Consider the following 17659-nt stretch of genomic DNA (forward strand, 5'->3'; position numbering starts at 1 on the left):
ATAGAAGTACAGCAACTGCACAAAGAAAATCCTACTTTCATTAATGCCAATGGGAAAATGCCCTTCTACTTCAGTTAAACCAGGGCTGTATGCAGGCAGCAGCTGATTATAAACAGAGTAATGAATGTCTGCAGGCATCTACTAGTCTGGGACAGAAACAAAAATGTAAGAAAAAGTTGTTGTACTATTTAAAAAATCAAAAAGTTAAAATATTGTATTATGTATTAAAAGTTTACTGTGGTTTTGTTTTGGTTTTAGTTTAAGCTTTAGGAAACAAAAGCATTACCACAAACCAAAAGTTAAATTAACAGTTTACTGTGAAAGTTTAATATTTAGTTATTTTGACTCTACTGAGCCTCATACAAAATCATGGGTGGCAGTATCTTTGTGTTTTGGATAAGGCTTATTCAAAAGAAATTTCTGGAAGTAGGTCAGAAAATGAGAAAAAGACTCAACCTTGATCAAGCTTTGGCAGCAGCTGTGCTACATCTGTATAGTGGTATTGTGGGTGTTGATGGTGCCACACCAGACAGTGATGATGAGTCAGTTGGGAGTCCTCTTACCATCCTTTTCCTTCTCTCATATCCATACTTGACTATAACAGTTCTTCAGAAGCTTCTAAAAAATGGAAAATAAATGTCCTGGAAAGCACAGAAAAGTTGAAAACAGCAGGGAAACAGGAACTGAGACCTGAAAAAACTTCTGTTTAGCTGAAATGAAACACAAATTAATCATAATACCAAGACTATCTATTCTTCAGTATTTTGTTTGCTGCATTGGCCATCTACATTTTAAATACAGGTTTTAATGCTAATTGCTGTAACATATAAACATGATTGATTTTTACAGTTGGATGTTGGACTATAAGAGCATTTTTTTAAACTTTAGACAACAGTCCTACTAATAGCAAGATTTTTAGGTTTTGGTTTTGTTGGGGTTTGGGGTTTTTTTTGTTTGTTTTGTTGTTGTTGTTTTTTTAAGATAAAAAAAAGGAAAAAATAAGGAGGTGTAAGTGACTAGTCCTAGTCTCTACAGACTGTCCAACACCAACATTTTCTCAGCACTGGGGTGAGAAAGCAATTTCTGAGACATTGATTTTCCTCTGGGCTGAATGAGCAATAGCAGATAAATAATGAAAAGGAATGCAACAAGGTTTGCTGGCAGAGTCATACCATCTTGAGGTAGACTATAGAGTACAGTATGATAGTGCTGACATTTCAAGAACAATGTAAAAATATACTTCCTGGACAGCTTCTGGAATGTAGACAGAAAATAAATCCCTCTATAAAAATTCTTTATTTTTCTTATGAAACAAAGAAAATCCAAAGGTCAGGGGGTTTTGTTTGGTTGTGTTTTGTTCGTTTTGTTTTTGGTTTTGGTTTTTTTACCCCTTAGGTATGCAAATTATAAGGCAAGTTTTGCCTAGTATGAAGTTCCAGAGTTCAGGAAAGAAAGCAAGTGAGTGTGATTGTAGTTCTAGACAAATACTTTCCTCTTACTAGACATTTAGAATGTATATTGATTCAATTTAATCTTGTTTTGAAGGAAGAAAGCTTTTGCCTGGTTTCTTTAGAGTCAAAAATATTTGAGAACATTATAATTATTTAATAACTTTTACTTTGCTAGCAATTCCTAGTAAAGTAATAGGTATATCTCTTTATGCTGTACTCAAAAAGTATTACATAAAATGTGTTTTAATAGCTATTTCTTGTAGATGAAGCATACTTCTAAAACATTGACAGCATTATTAAGATTTTCTCATTATTGTAGCAGGAAAATAAACTACTGTTTGAGGTTACTCACATAATTGAGGGAAGCTAAATTATTGTCTGTCTTTTTTTTTTTTAGGAGTGAAATTAGATTATGAATCAAAACATGAATTTAAGCTCTGTTCAGAAACTGATGGAAGAGACAGAGTTTATTGGGACTGAACCAAGACAACCTTATAAATTAGCTGGAGGCTGCCAACCAGGTGGCCATCTCTCTAATTCAAATCTGCAACCTCAAAGTTTCTACCCATATTCATCTCATTATCCATATATGCATATGAATGACAGCATTGATTGGGAATTTTTTGAAGCAGTAAAAATTCAGGAACTGGAAGAAGTCAAAGCCAGAGCTGCTCAAATGGAGAAGACCATGCGCTGGTGGTCAGATTGTACCGCTAATTGGAGAGAGAAATGGAACAAAGTTAGAGGAGAAAGAAATAAAGCCCATGAGGAAGCAAGACAATTGAGAATAAAGTTAGACAATGTTGTAAAAGAACTGAGTATGCTTAAAAAAGTAAATCAAGATGGAGTAAGTGAGAAGGAAAACTTAGAAAATGCTACTGCTTGGAAAACTGAATTCAGTTGCACAGAAATACCTTATATTAAAAAAGACCTAAATCAGTTAATGTTTCTGGAACGAGAACCTGTGAAAGAACCAAGCAAAACCAACAAGATTCCTGGGGCAGAAGACAGAAAGAAGGTAAAGTATGGGGAAATTTTTTAGTCCATGAAGAAGAGGGAGGTTATGGATGTGTATGTAGAAATAGGATTTTTCAAGGATTTTGATGAAAATACTATCTGGTTCATTCAATAGCAAAACCACTTTTTTTTGCTCATCTAATATTCCTATTATGGGGGGAAAAAATCATACCCTTCAACTATGGCTAAACATTTAAGTAATAGAGGCAGACATAATCAATAACTTCAAGTATTGTTCTGACTCCTGTGTTTTAAGGTAACAGATTACCTCTGATATCTGAATTCTGCATAGTTTGTGTGCTTTTTTTTCCTACCTCCAAAAAACAACGCAAGTTCTTGGCTTGTAAAATAAAATTATTTATTTCCTCCTTAACACAATCTCTAAAATGTTGGAAGAGGTGAGGCAAATTCTTCCGCAAAGTCACACGATTGTTTTATAAAGAGAACAATCGAGTTGTTACGCAAAATTAAACGATCATGTATGGGCAGAGTTTAATACAGCTCCTAGTTTTATACAGAAGAACCAGTTAGATTAATCAAAATGGATCTATTTGGTCATGTTTTACAAGTTTTAATTCTGTGCCTTGACATGCATGATATAGTCTTCTTAGACAGCAGCATGTAAAAACTATACTTATTTGTCTGATAGATAGCAGTCATTGTAGATAAGGGAAATTTTTTTCCTACATAGTAGGAATTTTTTTTTTCTTACATAGTGGGACATAAGAAATTTTTTAATTCCGTTCACTGGAAATTGTCAGGATCTCAGGCCTGAATGTATTATGCTCAGAATTTTCATTCACTCTGAAATGCATATAAATTGCATTTATATTCCTGTGAATTCTGAAAAAAAAACCCACCATAAGTGTTAGTATTGAGAATAAATTTGGCTAAAAGATGCATGCCTTTCACATTTTTGAGGAAACAAATGGGCCATAGGAAGGAAGTCACATAATATATATTTTAACTGTTTCTCTTTCTCCTTAGTATAAAATAATGGACTACTTGAAAACTGAAACTTTATAAGTGAGTGGAAAACAGTCTTATCTTTTCATCAGCTTCAAGTATTTTCTGATGTAGATTTGAGGCATTCTTCTAAAAACTCGAGTGGCATGAAATAGGAATGCTAATAATCTGCTAAAATGAATTTGGCTTTTAAACACAATTCATCAGAAGTGATAAAACTTAAATAAATTTTTAAGGGAAACTGTTGTTTATAAGAGATGTTAAATCTTCCTAAAAATAATATTTTTTATTTTTTTTAATTTTTACTAGTTTGTACGCAAAACATGTATCTTCAAAATAGACTTTATAGTGCTTTTAGTTTCTGAACGAGATCGGAATTGGTTTGTTATGCAGGTAACTTTGCTTCTAAACATGAAACTTGTGTAAGTCCATCATGTACTTCAAGGTGATTTACATTACATGTTTAAGAGTTCTTAATGTAGAGTTTCTCAGTATATTATTTGTATGCATAAATTGCCTTCCTGGTTTTGTTACTTCCAGGATTCTGTCTTCTGTAGTTATAGCCAACTAATGATAACTGGAGTCTATTTCTTTAGTAAAAATGGATTAGAAATATTTTGGATATGAAGCTGGTCATAACAGAACGTGTGAGACATCATGAAACAGCAGTGATCTTTTTTTGCACATTTTATCCATATACATTGCAAGTGTATAAGATGTTACTTATTCCCTTTTTTCTTCTACTTGAATTAAATGCCTAGAAGAGCCTTGGTAGGCCCTGCAGAAGTTGTTAGACTTTTGCCTTAATTTATGTTTTTCTTGGATGTCATTTTTTTGTTTTCTCAGGAAGTAGAGGTAATCAAAGACCAAAGCAATCACAATAAAAAAATCACTCCAAAGCCTCCTGATTCCTTTCCCAGTGGAGTTCCCAGCATCTGCTTGGAGAAACCTTAAAAAAGTTTGGACAGTACATCTAAGAAAACAGAGAATGGTCTAATACATGTTTCAGTCTTGCATTTGCATTTGGCTGAGATGCAGAAAATCTTAAAAAAGGAAAAAGAGTAAGTGCAGTATATATCCTACCTCGGGAAATCACTATTAAAAGTAAAGATTTTTAAGGCACTTTCTAAAATATATATAATGATACTTGCATTTATAGTTCAGATGTTCTCATTTCTATATTTTATTAATTGCTATTTACAAGACTCTGATAAGAATACATAGAGAGAATTCAGCATAATGTATTTATTGTTTTCCTTGGCTTTTCTATCATTTAAAACTTAAGTGCTCCGTACAGAACTGTCAAGAATGTACATTTAATTAAAAATATATATTTCCTAGCAATTTGGTGTCGATGCAGTGGTTTCTAATATTATATTCAGTTATTGGAGTGCTTTGTGCATAGCAACAGATTTTCATACTGTTTTCAGTATAGATTTTCACACTACCAGCAGACATTGAAAGACTGCAACTGCAGGATGACTGTGGCTGGTTTTGAATTAAAAGTACATGAATACAGCTGCAAAATGCTGTCAATCTCACTTATAGTAAAGTATACGTCAAAAGCAACTAACAGAGAGAGAATAACACACTTACTGTATGCTTATTGTATCATATCAAATTTACCTCATATGTGCAAATGTGCATTTTGGTGGCCTAAAAGAAGTTATGTGTTGATTACACACTATATGATAGTATGTGATTCTCTGTGTTGGTAGGAATTCTTTGGTGTTTCGTATAGATGGTCAGTATTGAGCAAGGCTGAACTGCACCAAAAAGTCTTTCCAAGGAAACACGTATGTGTATGATGGATATAGTAGGAGACTTCAGGCACTATGTGGCTGTAACTTCAAAGTCAGCTGAAGTTAATTAGAAAATGAGAAGAAAATTCCCTCTCTATTGCAGACACATTCAAAAGTTTCAGTTCAGCAAGTCTGTAATGGTAAGCTATGATGAATAATCTCTTTCGTGTCAGTTTTTTTTTTGCAATCGTCCTGTAGGTAGTACAAGTCTGAGAAAAAAAAAAAAAGTTTTTAAATCCTTTACACTCTTAACTAGGATTTACTGTCTTTTGTTATATGAGTTAGATGGCTGTAGAAAACATACAATATTTTTTTATTTGAATCATGCTTCAGCAGATGAATAGAAGAATGTTCTGTTTTATTAAAAAGGATTTATTTTTTATGAAAGCAAAAATCCAAGAACGCCTACATTTTTGAGCTTAATATGATACTTGTATATGTGAGTTAAGAGGCTGATGCCTCACATACCCATTTTCCTCTGGCTGAAGTATTTAGAGTCCAAGGTACTTCATTTTTCAACAGCAATCACAGTATAGATACACGCATATGACAGCCAAACTTTCCTTTGAAAAAGGGGATAATTTTTCAACTCATTTTTTTAATCACTTTGACAAAATTTTAATAAACCCTGGTTCTGCCTCCTGGTTTTGGTTCACATTCCTTCCTAGCCAATTTAACTGTACTTCAGAGAAAGGTTTTGCAATTTACGCCTAGATATATACTGACTGTGGTATACGTGGCACACGGAAACTGGGGCATGTCTACACCGTGCACCATATGGCAGTGCCAACTTCAGGCAGCAAATGGTGGCAGAGCAGTGATGGCCACAGAACGGTGGGCACTGGTATAACAGCTCCCTCTCCATGTCACTTAGAGCAACATTTCCCATGTGTGAAGATGTTCTGTAAGGAGAATACATGCGACCTAGAAGTCTGAAGCAATTATTTTTATCAAATTTTATCAAATAAATAGCTAGGAATAATGTTACTGGGATAAATATTAACATATTCACCAGCCTATTGAGACACCCTACAAATCTTTGTTGGACAGACTGTTATCTGCCAGCTGAGAAAGGGTTGTCTCCACTGCTTAGTGGAATCAGCTGATTTTAATGAGCTTCCATCTTCAGATTCCCAGTTTTTCCTCTTAGGTTTTATACTTTTCATGTCAGTATTTTCACTTCTGAATCCTGGAGCTGCTAATAATGACTGTCTCAGCAATCTCACCCCTGTTTGCATTTTTGTTTTCTTATCTTGCATGGCTCTGGCTTAAGCACTATCTAGCAGCTTCTTTCTCACAACGGAGCACTTTTCTCAGTAACTTGAGCCAAGGACACACAGCTGTGCTGCGTCAAAAGCAAGCTTGGATCACAGACAGCTTGAACCCCAAGGCCAAAGTTTACCTTGGCAGTCAGTATGATCTTACTCATACAGCACAGGACTTCTCAGCAGTTTTCTGGTTTGCAAGTACTCCTGAACCATAGGTGCATTCTTTCCAGAGTCAAGTTAGCTCACGCATATCCAGTGTTTGGACTCGCCCCTAGTTACCTGACTAATCTCTCCATAAGTTGTTTTGCTGCTTCACCCTGAGAAGACCTATGCTTCTTGCATCCTGTTTAAAGCTATCTTCAGTAATGCCAATAAACCCTTAAAGCCACAGATTGGGTTTTGCAAAATATAAAAAGAAAGGAACTCGGAAAAAAAAAAAACCACAAAAAAAACATCTCAAAGTTTATGTTGTGACTTTCAGAGAACTTCAGGGTTTCGTTTACAATGTGAAATCACACACAAAATCCTCTCCCAGGCACTATGGCTCATGTCAAATACACATTTGGGGTCTTGTTGACATGAATGGGAAGTAAGACCTTATGAGCTGTTCAGCACTTTAAAGAATCATTTGCTTAAAACAGCTATCTTTAGTCATCTTTTGGATCAGTGTTCTCATCTAAATGTCCTCTAATTTCAAGATCTTAATTTGTTATATTCTGAACTTAAACGTGTTTCTTTGGTCTAAAACCAAAAGCCCACCAGCTACACTGGTGGTTGAAAATTTTGAAGAGGAATTGCTTACAGCTGGATCAGTAGACTTAAGCAATGGACACAGGAGGCTCTGTCTGAGCATCAAGATTATTTTTTTTTTCCTGCAAGGGTGACTGAACACAGGCACAGGTTGCCCAGAGACATTGCTGAGTCTGCAGTCTTGGAGGCTTCAAAAGCCACCTGGACACAGTCCTGAGCAATCAGCTCTAGGTGACCTTGCTTGTGTAGTGGGGTGTGGACCAGATGACCTCCAGAGGTCCCTTCCAGTGTCAACCATTCTGTGTAATTCTCTGATGTGATTAGATAATGAGTTAAAATAGGTGGTTACTAGATCCATTAAAAATGTTCTGATCTTGATCTTTTGTTTTAGTAGTAGTAAGATGCTTCTCCAACCTCTTCTGTATTCTTTCTTCTACTCTTTGTTTTCCTTATTTTAATAACAAACTTTATGTGGACAGGATCATAGTAGCACCGGAGGGATCTGACCTCACTCAAGAGCTACTGTAGCACAAAATAAAAGTAGTATCTCCTAAGCAAGCACAACATAGTGGACACTCTTCTTTTACTTTTCAGATTAGATGATTTCTAAGGACTTTCAATGCATTCAGTACTGTCAATAGGCTATTATTCAAAGTATTAAAGAGTCATCTTTCATGCTTTTACCTCCTACTGTATTAAATGTCCCTCTCAATTCTCTTAGTTCCCCATGAAGTCATGGTATGATTCCAGTAAGAATATCCCCTTACCTCAGAAGAAAAAAAAACATTCAGCTGAAATGCATGTGTTAGGTACTTTTATATATGACAGAAGTCATCATGCTCCACTTTGCTTTCTGAGTGACGGTGTTTATTTTATTACTATAATGTTTTATGGGAGCTGTAGGTGTTTACTAAGATAAGCTGTGCTATGTGCTGTATCTATGCAGAAAAAGGAGATCCCTGGTTCAAGAGCATTAGGTTTAGTTGTAAAAAAAGAGAGAACAATAACATCACTCAAGTGGAATGCTACATTAATGTAGCTAATATTGCTTCCAGGACCGGAGCCAGACCAGTCAGTGTTAACTCTTGGTATCTCTGTGCAATCCTGCAGTATGCTGCATAGAAATGCCCCAGACAAATCTCATTAATAGACTTTGCTTTAATTCCTTAAAGTTAACAATGCTGTTGTGGAAGATAAATTTTAAACCAAATATTCTCAGAATGTAGTTATAGTCAGCTGATAATACTATCTTAAGTAAAAAAGTTGGCAAATTCCATTGGCTTCAGAATAGAAAATAACTACTGCAACATACCACAGTTCCTTTAATTGCCAGTATTAGAATTCTCAACTATTTCAATATTTTTCTCTTTCCTGGTATAGCAGCCCTGCATCTCTCCATTTTCAAAAAAATTATATAATGTAAAGTTTTCATCTCCCAACATAATAGTACTTATGTGGTTTTACTGTTTCTTCAGATTTTAGATTTCTTCAGCGTCCTGACTTTATAGGCTTTATTCCTATATTGATACTTATAGATAATGAAATATTCCAGAATTTTAAACTGTGATTTGATTTCATAGAAATGCTAGAAATGAAAGCTTTTATTTGTAATTAAGAATTTTTTTCTTGCGATTTTAATTATGTTCCAAACTCTATTTTGTTGCAAAGTTGCAAAATGATGCATATGTATTGCACAAATGTAAAATGAAATTATGAAGGAAGGTCATAAAAATGAAATTATAAGAAGTTCATGCTTGTCTTTGGAACTTGTCCTGTGAACACAGGAATGAGTTTTTAATTGGTCTCAAAGACAAGAACATCTGTAGTGCCTCTGCTGCTTCATATTTCTTTCATTATTTCCTGAAAGACTGAAAGGTAGAGGAGGTGTAAAAGTAAATATCAAAGTTAATTGTTCCAGTAATACAGGACCTTTTTCCAAGGAACTGTTCTTCTTTCTTTGTGAAGTGTGCATCCTAAATAATTTTTCTGAATTTAGTAGTGGACTTTATGCTCAAATAACATTCCAGAGGAAGTGCTGAATGAGGGTGTAGTACCTCTGAGCTAAATAATAATTTTCCTAAAATTCTAGCGTTTTCTTTTAAGAAGTATTTTTAAAACATTAAATATACATATTTTAATATTTTTTAAGATCTAAAGTAGATCATCTTTTGTTTCAGTACTGTCTACATATAGTATATATTCCTCTGTGTATGTGTGTTTCAAATAATCTTCTGTCTGTAACCAAACAAAAATGATACAGTATCTTTTCTGAGGATCTTCACTAACTTGCTGTGTGTTAGGTGACCTGAATCACTAACAAGTCCATTTCCAAATTTTCTTCAGTTTATCACTAAATTTTATTTCATTTAAAATATTAATTCTATACTACTGGATTTCTATTTTATTTTAATTCTACTATTGGATTTCTTATTCTTAGCTATTAATTGTGTTAAATCTCTTGGAATAATTATATGATAATAATATAGGTTTTTAATAAAAAAAAAGATATACAGTTACCAAAGACAGCAAAATACAACTCAAGCTATGAACAGGAAATTCAAAGTAATTTGTCTGTTGTCAACCACAAAGAGATGTAATGCTGACTTTTAAAATACTTTTTCAGAATGTACGTATTTATGGAAAAAGAAATGGAAAAGCTAGAGAGTGAATTATTTCTTTGGAAATGGAAATACGAAGAACTGAGACAAACGAAGCTGGAAAGCCTGAGACAGGTATGTTGGCAGCACATCGTTATCACATGCAGTAAGAAACAAAACTGAGACTTCTGATTTCTGGTGTTGTAACTAAGTAAAATCGTGTCTAGGGTTTATGAATGTGATAAATCAACCATTTATCAGCTATTTATCCCTATAGCCTGTTGGGGAGGGACCTGCCAAGGGTATGTGAGGAAGCCCAGCCCCAGCGCAAATACCATGTGCTGTCATGGAAGCACCAGTGCTGGGGAGCTGCGAGGGTGGCACCGGGGTAGCTCCGTAGCCTTGCAGGAAGGCTCAGTGCCCAGGTCCCAGGCTGTGCCTGTGGGGAAAGGTGGCTTGTCCAGCAGTTTGCGTGTGGGAGGGGGCTGGAAACATGCCAATGGCAGCACAAGACACATCAGCAATGGTGGTGGCACACCCTGGGGCAGGTAGCCAGCATCAGCAGGGGCTTCTGCTGCTGGCACAGTAGAGACCTTGTCTCTGAGTTGCTGATGGAGGATGCAGGTCCCCAGGCCGTGGGCTGCAGGCAGTGCCTGACACCTTCCTGTGAGGCTGGGGCGGGGGAAAGAAGTGTCCATGCCTAAAAGAGGGGTACACTAGCTGAGGAAATGTGATGCCCCTTTGGAGCTGCAGGAGGACATGAGCAGGCTGGGCAGGCTCAGGGGAAGGCAAAGGGGAGATTAATACCATCATCGCAGTCCCCAGAGGCAAGAGAGCCTGAACCACACAGGAGGGGCAGCCAGACACTGTGATCAGTTGTGAGGTAAATAGAGTCCCACAGTAGGCTGGAAACATGATCTCTGGAGAATGCTCTTTTTCCACAAGCAGTTCTGTGGTTGTGGAATAGGTTCAGAAGCCTGGTAGCAGAGTAGGAGAGGAAAGTATGATTGGAGAGGCATCAGAGCTGGCTTCAACCTGAACCTTGCAATAACATCAGGGGGAAGCAGCCAGTGGCAGTACCAGGAGACACTCTTCTGCAGGGAGAGAAATCCCTGTGTCTCCCACTTGCCTTTTTGAGGATTGTGTGGGTTGCTGTGGACTTGGGTCCAGAACACTGAAGAGAGATTGCCAAGGTTTGTCCTGTCCTTAGACTACCTCTGTTCTCTGCTGCTCATCCACATGGACACCAGATGGGGGCTTTTTGGGAATGACCACACAGCTCTGGGGATGAGGTCATGGAGTTGTTGCTTCCTTGATCCAACAAGCTGGCTAACTTAATGAGTAAAGCTTTGAACTAGGAATGGTAGGGTTGGGAGTTATGGACCACGGTAAAGTGAAGAAGTGGCATTCATTTCCACATATTCAGAATAAGTGGAAAGCTCAAAGTGCAGGATGATTGGAGCAAGAAAGACTTCAGGAATGATAAAACAAGGTGAAGGGACACCTGCCTCAAGTGCTGGTACAGAAATGCACAGAGCCTGGGAAACAAGCAGGAAGAGTTAGAGCTATATGTGGTTACATAACTACAATAGTGTTGGAGCAGTTAAGATAGTGTGCCAAATTCATGCAAATGTAGTACTCTGAAGGACTGCAGGAAAGACTGGCAGGGAAGGGCTGAGGGGATGGAAGTTGCTCTCAAATGCATAGCTCGATCTGCTGTTGACTAATATAAAGGAGGCTATGATGAATAATTTCTTTATCTGTAGCAACTTTGAAATTGTGGTGTTCATATTCCTGAAAGAAGTGAGAAAGGCAAGCAGCACACCCCCTGAACCTCAGGAAAGCAGGACATTGGCTTAGTCAGGGAATTGTTGGGTAGGATCCCATGGGGAGGCAGCTCTGACTCGTAAACAAAGAGTTCACCAAAGGTAGCAGATCTTGAAGTACAGGATCTTCCAAGTGCAACAAAGTTTGTCCTCGTACTCGGGAGAACCAGTAGATGTGTCAGGAGACTGATTTAGCTTAGCAAGGAAATCTTGGTAGAGTTCTGATGCAAGAAAGCAGTGTGCTTCTATAAAGGAGACCAGCCTTCAAAGGAGTTACTTAAAAACATTGCCTGGTTATGTAGGAATGGTGTTAGGAAAGAAGGGTTCATTTCAATCCAGGTTCATGAGTAGAAGAGTAAGAAAAAATTGTGTTGCAGCTTGCAGGATTTAGCTTTCAGAACAATGGGTTAAGGACCTCTTAGATCCAACAAAACTCAAAATGTCTAGGTAACTAAATATGGATGGGGATTTTAAAATTTCCTATAAATTTAACATCTCAGATTTGGAATAATTGTGAAAATTAATTAGCTTTCTTTTAATGTTTTTGAAAAGATTGCAAGCAGTCTATTAAATTCCAAGTTCTAGTTACAAGGTGGTGCATACATAAATGGAATTTCTTTCATAGATGAACATCCACAGCAACAGATTACCATCTATCTGTGATATTTGAGTTCCTTCAGATTTTAGGTTTTTTTAATTTTCTGCTTGCTCATTAAGTAGGATTTTAGCTTATCATACTGCTGTACAACAGAGGAAGTCTAGATTTAGTTAAATGTTTTTCTTAAGAGATGTAGTCTTTATGTTTTATGGCAGGAATAGAACAAGAAGTACTAAAAACTTGCTAAGAATTGGTAGGAGATTGATAGATACCAATTTTTATATCTGTACATGCATATACACATATATGTGTTGCTGATTTTTTCGTGGGAACACGTGGAATTGCTTTAATTGCTAACAGGAGGTAATATTTTGAGCATTCTGGTTTGTCTTCTGAGATTTGTAAGACTTCTATAACTAGGTTATAAATGGCAGGAAAACACTGGTCTTGAATCTGACTAATGTGAATGAAATTACTTTATTTGTGGGGTTTTTTGTAAGTGAAAATTATTCCTTTATGGAAAAAATCCACAAATCTTGTGTGTTGATGTTGTGTGTGAATGTCTTTTACTATATGTTACTGTTGAGAAGTGGATGCTGGAGCACCATAAAAGGTTCTTGATGCTGAAAAAATTGAAAATTAAATAAAAGAAAACACAGACATGTACTAGGCTAAGTATGGCATCTGATTTGTATACATGCTTGCATCATTATTAAATTACAAAGGAATTTCTAGATCAATAATGGATCATTCATTACCTCTTGATTATTTTCATGTCCCTGACTAATAGTTTTTGGTTTCAGTCATGCATAAATTAATCTGCTATTTCCTTTGGTAGATCACCTGACAGTCCCTCTGGGAATGTGAAAAAAATGCTTGGTTTGCCAGTGACAATGCCACTGCAAATTAAACTGTTTTTAAGCATAGTTATCTCTGCTAGCATTGTGGAATTTTGAGAGATTTTGTGTAATGTTAGAAGCTTCACAGCTGCCAAGACTTGCATATTAATGCTCCCAGTCACTCATTACTTTCTGTTAAAAGGCACTTACCTTGGAACAAACTAAATATGGAAAGCCCTGGTGATCTTGATAATAATCTTTCTTAAAAAATTATGCATTCTGCATCAATTTGGAAACAGAGTAAGTTTTTAATGTATGAGTTAATTAATAAAAAAGTAGTAAAGTGGCAATTTATGTTTGTAGTAACAACAAGCAGTATATATAGCTTTGTGTGACACGAGTATTGAACTTGTCCTGTTTGGGGTCATAAATTAGACCATTTTAACAGGCAAAACAGGAAATTGCATTTAGTGTTGAAACATCATTTCTTTTCCTGTTATAAAAATTCTGCTCTCCCATTAAACAGTAAAATAAAAAGTTAACACTAGGAAGCTTATGGTTCAAATCTTAATTGAAGTTTGACAGCACTCTTTCTTTATTTGAAAGCAGTCAAATGTCATCTGTTTTTACTACACACAATTTTGTCTGTTTCTCTAAGGACACTCAGAAATCCTCATTCATTGAGCTTTCTCTAGCCTTTCCTTAATTTCAAGTATTTTTAATTATAACAGTTTTAAACCAAGTCCTAATTGGCTGTTCTTCTTTAAAGATTACCTCCTCACTACAGATTAGGGTTTAAAATTTAGTTTACTTGACTGACTAAATAGACAAAATTGTCTTGGCTTTCTTTATGGAGCTAGTGAATTAAGACTTCATGACCACCAAATATTTTTCCAGGGAGAAAGCAAGAACTGAAGTGGGATATCCCAAAAATCCCTTCCTTACACTTTTGTTTATTGCAGGAAAAGTATATTGTGCTATATGGAGCCTGGTTTACAATTTTTTGTCAATATGTAACCTAACAATGCCATCAGTATTAAAGATCATTAGATATATTTGAAGCTTTTGAAAAGACCTATTTATGAGTTTGTTACACAATATTCAGCCCATAAGATCAAATCTTAAACTAAGACTTATGTGTCTACCTTTCTTAGCTGTCAAAAACATTTTGTATGTACTGTCTGTACTGTTAATAAGCTCCAGTTCTACTTCCAGAAGAGCTTGCAGCCCTTAGTGGGATACTAAAGCAATTAATATTTCATATGCCTTGATTTTTAAATATATTACAAATAACCTCTTAACAACAGTAATACACTTTATTATTCTTAAAAAGGGGAAAGCAGCTGCTCAGTATAAAATTATACTTGCATTATTGTTTTTTGTGAGAACCCACAGAAGGACAAAAATCAAGTCCATAAAACCACTGAATAAATAAAGGGTGTTGACATTAGATGTATTTGTTTTTAAAACAGTCTTTGTAGGAAAATCTAGGAATCTAAGTTCTCTGAAGAACAGAAAAAATTTGACATCAATGACATTGCTAGTTGAAAGTCCCTGAAAATGGGCTATCCAATTATGTCAGATACAGCTTAGTTTACAGATGAATTAACCGACCTTGTAGTTTACAGGCACAAAAAGTGTATCCAAGTCTGATTATTTAGGTCTTTGAGAACAGAGTAAATCCTTGATGTATTGCTGTGATGTTTGTAAACAAGGAGTTACAGTTAGAAAGACTATTAAAGTTTTAGGATTTAGAATGCTCATTTAGTCTTATGCACAATAAAACATGCATGTTTAAACACTTTGCAAGTCTTCCTCAACATTTTATAGCTGTTTCTATCATTTCTGAAGGACATGTTTTTATGGTGGTTTAAAAGTTAAATAAGATGGAATATTTATAAAGCAATTTTACATTATACTGAAAACAGTGACAAAATGCATATACTGCTGCATTCCACTAGTGTGCACTGTAGTCTTACAAATGCCACTACGGGCGGTGACTTCTGTGCTGTTTAAAAAAAAATTCTGCTAGTTGAGGTACAGAATGTGCCCTTACTCAACATTATCTAATGTGTTAGTAATTGATGAGGGAAATTTATATCCCGGTTTATGGGATATGAGGCAAATATTACACTAATTGGCACTTAAAGCCCATTGGAACATCAGTATCAAAGGAAATATCCTGAGAGAAAAGGAACACAGGCTAAATTAGCATTTTGTATCTTAGGCAGAGACATTTCTGTTCTTCCTCTTTTTTGCACAGAGTTGAAGGTAAGTCACAAGTGCTGTTGATTTTGTAGAGTAAAAAAATATCTTCAAACATCTTTTAAAATGTATGTTTTCTGTTCTCTCTCTCAATATATAGATGTTTTGCACTGTATGTTATAGCAATCTGTATTGTTACTTAGGTGCATTAATTTAAGGGAATGGTAATGGTTCCCTACCTGTTGTTTTCCAGGTGGAGGAAACTCCACTGAGGCAAGTGAAGCTTCTGGATAAATCAGGTCTTCTGCTCTCATTGTAGTTGTTTAAATGCTGTTCAAAATGGAACATAATTTTTGAAGACTCAGATTGTTAACAGCTAGTTCTTGTTAATGATTTTGCATTATTTCCACCTTTTCCAGAAATTTTTATCCTGAAATTACGTTATAGTGTGAAGGTGCTGCAAAGCTGCTTAGCTATAATGGCTATTTTCATTCACTTAGTATATACATGAAATTGAAACAGTAATGCTCTGATAATCTTACAGGAAATTTAGATACATGTAGTATCTAAATCTCCTCTGTCCCATACTCTGCCTGACTCCAGAAATGCCTTCTGATTTTCCCCTGAACCTTGCAGAAAATGTAATAATCAGATATAAAGCAGCAGCCTTAATGGCTGTGCTGGGTACTGTGAATTTTTCTGTTTAATTCTCACCTAAAATGCACAGAAATATTGCATACTATGCATAGCTATCATAGGAATAAAATGTTGTCTCCAAAATTAAATTTGTGATGATTTTATATACTACAAAATAGCCAGTAGTCTCTTTTAGTGTGCTAAAGGAGTCTTTATAAAGTTTAATAACAGAATCCAGAAGGCTGAGTTTCAAAATATCTTTAGGCAATTTTCTGAAAACAATATCTGAATTATTTGAGAACTCAATTGAATTTATAGAGTGGAAACTCAGTGCAGTTTTTTTCCTGTGGCAAAATGTCATTTTTTAGATTAGGTCTAGAATTTGGACTGTTCCTTACTGGGCTTAATCCTTCATTTGTTTGGGAGGCTGGTGTGATTTTCAGGCTGATTGAAATGGGATGATGATGCTACCACACATCTGACCCGTGGTTTGTTAAAAGTACTTTAAAAATTACTTTAGATAAACATGTTTATTTTTCTTGCCTAAATTACAATAGCTTATACGTAGTTTGAGAGCAAGGAAAAAATTCTGGAGTGTTCCTTAAGCAAGTACTCTTGCAGAGCATGAACTGTTCTTTCCACTGGTTTCATAAATCAGGTGCCGGTTCATATTTAGTGTTATCTCTAGAAATTGTGTACTTAATGTGAACATTTTTACTGTCCAGCATAAAGTATAATTTGTGATGGTGTGTAACATCAAGTACCATTTGACTGTGTATTTTCCTACAAATGTAATTTGGAAAGTGCTGGGAAAATCTAGGTTCACTGACTTTTTTTTTGCCATACTGGCTTCTAACAAGATATTTAAATTGTATTGAGTTGTACTTGTCAGTACTTCCTGGGTCTTCATTACATGTTTGGCAATGAAAATACAAACCAAGACTAGAATTTTTGTTTTGTTTTGTTTTGTTTTTTAAGAACATTCTTTTACAAATGAAAGATGAAAACTCATACTTATCCCTGTGAGGAAATATGTTTAGAAAAAACATGTGCGTGCATACTGAAACATAGCTGTGCATGCTGATTTTCCATGAAAGGAATACCATGCCAAGTCTGCATCATTAGTAGAGGTTATTTTTGCCTGTTGCTCTGCCACTGGAAGAAAGTATAATGTGGTGAGGTTTTGAAGACAAGAGAGGAATATGCACACATGCACACTTACACATATATGTGTCTAAATATGTGTTTATGTGTATATATACATTAAGTAACGTTGTCCTAGAGGTTAGCATTGCATTTTTAATAAAAACAGTTTTTCATAGCTTAGACTGAGAAGTGCAAAATGGTTACAGAGTTACATCATGATAACGTATTAGTGTGGTCATCTCAGCATACTGTATCGGGATTTTTTTGCAGTGTGTAGTTTAAAATATGACCCCCAAAAAAGCTTTATTAAATATGTTTAAATATCCTGAATTTGACTTTCAGGATTATATTTTAGTATTCACTTAGTTTCTTGTTTAAGTAAATATTTCTGCTAGTAGACTTACTTGTTATTCATTCACATAAAATCAATTTAGGCTAAATTAAGCAGTTTTTCTTTTAAAAAACTCACTGATGAATTAAATGTAACAACTGGTAGAATGGACAAAATTTAATCAAATTTCTGACTTATTAAAGACACTGAATTAGAGATATAAGTAT

At 35.4% G+C, this 17659-nt stretch overlaps 1 protein-coding gene across 1 annotated transcript in view; it reads left to right on the forward strand.

Moving 5' to 3' along the window:
* The first annotated feature begins 1860 nt into the window (after positions 1-1860).
* Positions 1861-17659, forward strand: part of CCDC102B (coiled-coil domain containing 102B) — a 36077-nt gene continuing 20278 nt past the window's right edge. The window contains 3 exon segments of the mRNA XM_005239312.3: positions 1861-2469; positions 4281-4495; positions 9878-9986. Of these exon segments, the coding sequence (XP_005239369.2) occupies positions 1864-2469; positions 4281-4495; positions 9878-9986 (930 nt within the window). The 5' untranslated portion in view covers positions 1861-1863.

This window comes from Falco peregrinus, chromosome 3 (genome assembly GCF_023634155.1).
Source record: "Falco peregrinus isolate bFalPer1 chromosome 3, bFalPer1.pri, whole genome shotgun sequence".
Classification (NCBI taxonomy): Eukaryota; Metazoa; Chordata; class Aves; order Falconiformes; family Falconidae; genus Falco; species Falco peregrinus.